Genomic DNA, 6,545 nt, shown 5'->3' with positions numbered 1-6,545 from the left:
TTTTGGGCCGGACCATGGGCTTTTTTGGGCTAAAATAAAAGGCCCAAGCCCTTCAAAAAAGCGGGCTGGGCTGGGCCGAGCCAATGGGCTTGGGCCATTTGATCACCTCTAGTTCCAGGGCAACACCTGGATCCAGGAAGCCACAGCCTGGACTACTTGGTTTAAAAACGACTCTATTTGATTAAAGAAAAACTAAGGAAGACAAAAGAAAAAGGTTTTCTGAAACACACCAACACCTAAAGCATATACTAACCCCCCCCCCCCCCCCCTTTTTTTTTTTTTTTTTTTTTTTTTTTTTGCTTCACGGACTTTTGAAAGGTGCTATGTACACTAAAGTTTTGGCACTTTGTCAGACAAAGTACCGTTTCAAGTGACGGATGTTCCAGGGTTTATCCAAGATTTGACCGTGCATGGTCATCAACCTGTATGCCCCATTCTTGATAATGCTTTCGACCTGATATGGCCCTTCCCATTTGTAGGCAAACTTGCCTGCTTTGTGGTTCCTGGTATTTTCGAATACCCTTCTGAGTACGAGGTCCCCTACTTCAAGGGTCCTGATCTTGACATTCTTGTTATATGTCCTTGCTACGGATTGTTTATACGATGCCATACGTATGTAAGCACTTTCTCGCAGCTCATCAACTGTATCCAGGCTCCTAGCCATTTCGACCTTGTTTTGCTCTGCCGTCTGACAGTCGTATCTGTGCGTGGGTACCAGAACTTCTGAAGGTATCACAGCCCCTACTCCGTATACAATGCTAAATGGAGTTTGGCCTGTTGCCATTTTCGGTGTTGTTCTGTCTGACCAGAGTACTAATGGTAGTTCATCTGCCCATTTTCCCCCCTACTCTTCCAAATAGTTTTACGAGGTTCTCCACAATGATTTTGTTCTTTGGACTCGGCTTGGCCGTTGGTTTGCGATATCCTGGGGCCGAGTTTCTCGGTGTTATGTTCCATCGTGCACGAAGCCCTCGGTGTTATCGATATGAATCGGGATCCATTGTCGCATATGATTTCGGATGGTATCCCAAATCGCTTATGATGTTGCACTTGATGAAAGAGATCACCGCCGCTCTTTTACCTCTGTCATTGCCTCTCGCTTCAATCCACTTTGAGAAGTAATCGTCATAACTAGCATATACACTCTGTTTCCTGGAGCCCCGGGCGCTTACCCACTATGTCCATGCCCCACATCATGAATGGCCATGGAGAGATAATCGGATGCATTGGTTCTGTTGGTGGTGGATTCTTTGGAGCCGCCTTTTGACATGACTCACGGCGTTTGGCATGATTCACAGCATCTGCGCGCATGGTGGGCCAGAAATACCCCTGTCTCAAAATTTTGTTTGACAGACTTCGTCCTCCAGCATGGTTCCCGCATTCTCCGCCGTGTACATCCTGCAGTACTGTTTCTGCTTCCTCTTTGCTCAAGCACCTGAGGCATGGTCCTGCCAATGACTTTCTGAAGAGAATGTTATCAATCATGATATACCTGGAAGCTTTTATCCTGAAACTCGATGCTTCCTTTCTGTCTTCAGGGAGTGTCCCATCCCGTAGCCAATTTAGGTATGGAACCCTCCAATCTGCATTCTGGTGTCCTACCGTGGAAACCAGCGTCCTGGCTCCCTGTGCACACTACATGTGTACATCCTCTTTCACCGGATTCTGATCTGGCTCCTTCTGGATGGCTGAGGTCAACACATAGGTAATCGGTATGTTTGATAGTTCTGTGGGCTGGAAGGTGACCCCTAATGTTGCTAGGGCGTCTACTTCCACGTTCTGATCTCGTGGCACCTGAGTTATCTTGAATGTTCTAAACTTTGACTTTTGCTCTGTGGCTATCTTCAAGTAGTGCAGTGTAATGTCCAAGGGTTTAGACAAATACAACAATTAAACCAGCAAAACAAAAACAGTTTCTCAGGAATGCAATAAACTTGTGCTAATTAATAAAATTATGAATTGACCTCCTAAAATCATGAAACTTGGCAGTAATTTACTTTGATATAAGAACTAATTCTGAGCAAAACTCCAGGATTTTTAGAGGACTCAAAGTAATTTTAAGACTCAACTGAACTGACTGATAGACACAAAGGACTGTAATTGAGACAGTTCTGGGATAGTGATTGAAAGGAGGGAACTTTGGATATAATTATCAACTGGAAAACCCACAGAATACTCACAGGGAATTAAGCTAATAATTTGGGGTGTTAGAGTTGAGAGATTCCACAGATTAACACAGAAAGACTCAATCAAACAAACAAAGAAAAGCTAAACTAACCACAAATCTCAAAGACAGAAAGCTTATACTCTACTAACAGGTACTTAATCAATAACCACAGTCTAAGCACAGGTTATTATCAAGCCTGACTCTAATCTACAGACTAAGCACAAGATTAAGAGGTTTAAATTTGAGAGAAATCTCAGGTTTCATTCATAAATCAGCTGTGTTACAACAGTCTGAGTTGAGGTCCTTATATAGGCCTTTTTAGGTTACAAACTTGAAAGGAAACTACATCCAAGGGTCAGGATCCCTTCTCACATGCTGGTAAGAGTCCAAGTACAATATTACAACGGTTTAAAAGCTCTTAATTGTAAACTGGAATGAAAACAAAAGAGAAATGCGGTGTGACAAGTGACAGTTGTGGTCCTTTGCTGCATTGTTGGCTTTTCTGTTGAATGTAGGCACTTGAGGACGAAATGATTGAGTCCTTGGCATTAAAATTGGCTCTAGGTTGTATCTGGTATATGGGAAGACAAGCCAAAAGTTCTTTGAGTGCTTTTTCCTCATGGTTTAGCCAGAAATGGAAAGGTTGCTTTTGTTGTTTGTCATTTCTTTGCAGACTCTGTCCGACTTGGATTTCTAGGACTTGCATTGTGATTCTTCCTTGGACCCCTAGGACTTTTCTGAGCCTAATTCAGTGACCAACCAGCTGGGCATGGTGGCAGCTGGTGGTTGGGCTTGTACTTATACTTATTGGCCACTAAACTTAGCTCGGCTTGACTGGTTTTACGAGATGGGTGTGGTGTTGCTTTGGCTGTCTGCTGAAGTGAGGTGCCCTGGTCAGTGGCTCCTGCTGCAACCTCCCCTGGTTGAACAGGGCTTGTCCTCAAGCCTGGTGACTCCTCCCCCTCAGCATCATCATAATATGGACTTAGGTCACCTACATTAAAAGTGCCATGCACCTCATACTCTCCTGGTAGATCCACTTTGTAGGCATTTGGACCAATCCTCTCAACAATTTCAAAGGGGCCATCAGCTCTTGGCATTAACTTGTTCTTTCTTCTTGCTGGAAACATCTCTTTTCTTAAATGAACCCAGACCAAATCCCCTGGAACAAACTTCTTTCCTTTCTGATGCACCTTGGACTGTTTCATGTATTTCTCATTGGTTTTCTCAATCTCGCTTTTCACAGTTTCATGGAGTTTCAGGAGTTGCTCTGCCCTGGCTTTAGCATCATGATGCACCTCATTTCTTGGCACAGAGGACAAGTCTACATGCATTAGCGGATTAATCCCAGAGATAACCTCAAAAGGACTATGACCAGTAGCAGTTGATGGTGATCTGTTAAAGGCAAATTCTGCTGCTGCTAATTTGATGTCCCAATCCTTTAGACTCTTGTTTACAAGACATCTCAGAATCCTACCCAAGGTTTTGTTGGTGACCTCAGTTTGGCCATCTGTTTGGGGGTGGTGAGAAGTCTTGAACAACGATCTTGTCTTGAGCGACTTCCATAGAGTTTTCCAAAAGTAACTCATGAACTTTGTATCTCTATCTGAAACAATTGTCTTTGGAACTCCATGAAGCCTCACAATTTCCTTTAGGTATAGCTCAAGAACACATCGGCATCTTCTTTTTCTTGCAAGCTATAAAATGGGCCATCTTACTCAACCATCAACAACAACCATGATTGAATCCTTTCCTCTTTGTGTCCTTGGCAATGCAACTATAAAATCCATGCTCACATCCTCCCATGGCTTACTTGGTACTGGTAATGGGATATATGGACCAGTTTGGAAGGAACTCTTAGCCATTTGACATACTGAACATCTCCTGAGAACATTTTGGACATCCCCCATCATTTTTGGCCAATAGAACTGTTCTTGTAGTATGTCCAGTGTCTTTTGAACACCAAAATGCCCTCCTAAGCCTCCTGAATAGACTTCCCTGATTAGGAGGTCCCTGTAGGAACCCCTTGGAACACAGAGCTTGTTCCCTTGGAAAAGAAACCCATCTTGCAGCAAGTATTTGTTCCCTGGAACCCTATGCCCTTCAAACTATGTGATCCACTCCTCAGAGAAGTCAGGGTCTTCCTTGTACATCTCTTTCATGAACTCAAAACCAAGGACCCTGGTTCCCATAGTTGACAGTAAGGAGTGCCTCCTTGATAGTGCATCTGCCACTACATTTTGTTTTCCTTCTTTATACTTACTGGAAAAGGTGAATGATTGCAAGTACTCCACCCATTTAGCATGCCTGTGACTTAATTTGTGTTGACCATTTATATATTTCAAAGCTTCATGATCAGAGTGTAACACAAATGGCTTTGGCTTCAAATAGTGACTCCAATGCATGACTGCCCTGATAATTGCATAAAATTCCTTGTCATAGGTAGAATATTTTATCTTAGCTCCATTCAATTTCTCACTGAAATAAGCTACAGGTTTCTGAGCTTGGATTAGGACTGCACCAATGCCTACCCCACTGGCATCACACTCTACTTCAAAGAGTTGATCAAAGTCCGAACTTCGAAATAGGAGTCTCACACATCAATTTCTTAATCCTCTCAAAGGACTGCTGAGCACTTTCAGTCCAGTGGAACTCTCCTTTCTTCATACACTCAGTAATTGGAGCAACAACTGAACTGAAGTTCTTGATAAATCTCCTATAAAAGGAGGCCAATCCATGGAACCCCCTCACCTCAGTGATTGTTTTAGGAGTAGGCCATGATTGAATGGCTGCAACTTTGTCCTGATCAACTGTAATCCCCCTCCCAGAGACAATGTACCCTAGGAATGCCACTTCTTCAACCATAAAAGTGCATTTTTCTAGTTTGCCAAATAGTTTTTGTTCCTTGAGGATCCTGAACACGCTTCAAGATGTTTCGTGTTCTCTCTCACTTCTTCTATAAACCAAGATATCATCAAAGTAGACCACTGCAAATTTGCCTAAACATGGCCTTAACACCTCAGTCATCAGTCTCATAAAGGTGCTTGGTGCATTAGAAAGACCAAATGGCATCACAAGCCACTCATACAGTCCATGTTTAGTTTTGAAGGCAGTCTTCCACTCATCTCCTTCCCTTATCCTGACTTGATGGTACCCTTGCCTGAGATCAATCTTAGAAAATATCATGGCACCACTGAGCTCATCTAACATGTCATCCAACCTTGGTATTGGGAACCTGTACTTGACAGTGATGTTGTTAATGGCCCTGCTGTCAGTACAAATCCTCCATGTCCCATCTTTCTTTGGAACAAGTAGAGCAGGGACTGCACAAGGACTGAGAGATTCCCTGACAAATCCTTTGCACATAAGTTCCTCAATTTGGCTTTGCAATTCTTTGGTAGCAGCTGGATCACTTCTATAAGCTGGCCTGTTGGGAAGCACTGAGCCTGGAACAAGGTCAATGTGGTGCTCAATGCCCCTCAATGGTGGCAACCCACTAGGCAGCTCTCTTGGAAATACTTCCTTATACCTCTGAATTAATGGCCTAACTTCAGCAGGCATCTCAGGGCTCCCTTCCTTGCTTACTTCTTTGGATAGTAACACCCAGATAGGTTGTTCTTGCTTCATTTCTTTGATCATGGCTGCTTCAGAAAGAAATAGCACATCATTGCCCTCCTCTGGCATACTTGGACCTCCATAGTTTCTCTGGTTGGGTGGTAATGGGGTCAGGGTGACCTTCTTGCCTTCATGCTTGAAACTATAGATGTTATCCTTCCCATGGTGAGTGGTATTTCTGTCATACTCCCATGGCCTTCCCGGAGTAGGTGGCCAGGCATCCATTGGGACAATATCACACAGGACTTCATCTTTATACACCTTCCCAATAGAAAATGGAACCAAGCATTGTTTGTCCACCCTTACTTCTGCTCCCTTGTTCAACCATCTCAACTTGTAAGGGTTTGGGTGCTCTTGAGTTGCCAAGTTGAGTTTCCTAACCATGGCATTTGATGACACATTTGTACAACTTCCCCCATCTATGATTAGGTTACAAACCCTCCCCTGGACTGTGCATCTGGTTCTGAATATCAGGGATCTTTGATCGGCTTCCCGAGAGGTGAGTGTTGGGAATGCATGACCCTCCACAAGACTAAGTTGTGACTGTATCGGGGGGCCACAACGCATCCTGTTCTGGTTCTCCTTCGCTCTCCACTTCCTCCATTATCGTGGTCTCATTTTCCTCATACTGAACCAAACCTTCCCTTTCCCATTGTTCTACTTCCATTCTTTGTCGGGGTTCTCTTAGAAGGACGGTCCTTCCTAAAATGGCCATACCCTTGGCACTGGAAGCATTTAATTTTCCCATCATCACAGTGTGTTG

At 43.8% G+C, this 6,545-nt stretch overlaps 1 protein-coding gene across 1 annotated transcript; it reads right to left on the bottom strand.

The window, feature by feature from the left end:
- Positions 1-1,131: 1,131 nt before the first annotated feature.
- LOC141602157 (uncharacterized) lies at positions 1,132-1,485 on the bottom strand. Its single transcript, XM_074422464.1, has one exon. The coding sequence runs from the start codon at positions 1,483-1,485 to the stop codon at positions 1,132-1,134; it is 354 nt and encodes a 117-aa protein (XP_074278565.1).
- Between the last annotated feature and the right edge of the window lie 5,060 nt (positions 1,486-6,545).

This window comes from Silene latifolia, chromosome 9 (genome assembly GCF_048544455.1).
Source record: "Silene latifolia isolate original U9 population chromosome 9, ASM4854445v1, whole genome shotgun sequence".
Lineage (NCBI taxonomy): Eukaryota > Viridiplantae > Streptophyta > Magnoliopsida > Caryophyllales > Caryophyllaceae > Silene > Silene latifolia.
Note: the sequence above shows the minus strand (reverse complement) of the source record. Positions and strands in the feature narration are given on the sequence as shown.

Excerpts from the sequence above, each read along its gene's own strand:
- LOC141602157 (XM_074422464.1), bottom strand. The coding sequence starts at position 1,485 with ATGATTGATAACATTCTCTTCAGAAAGTCATTGGCAGGACCATGCCTC.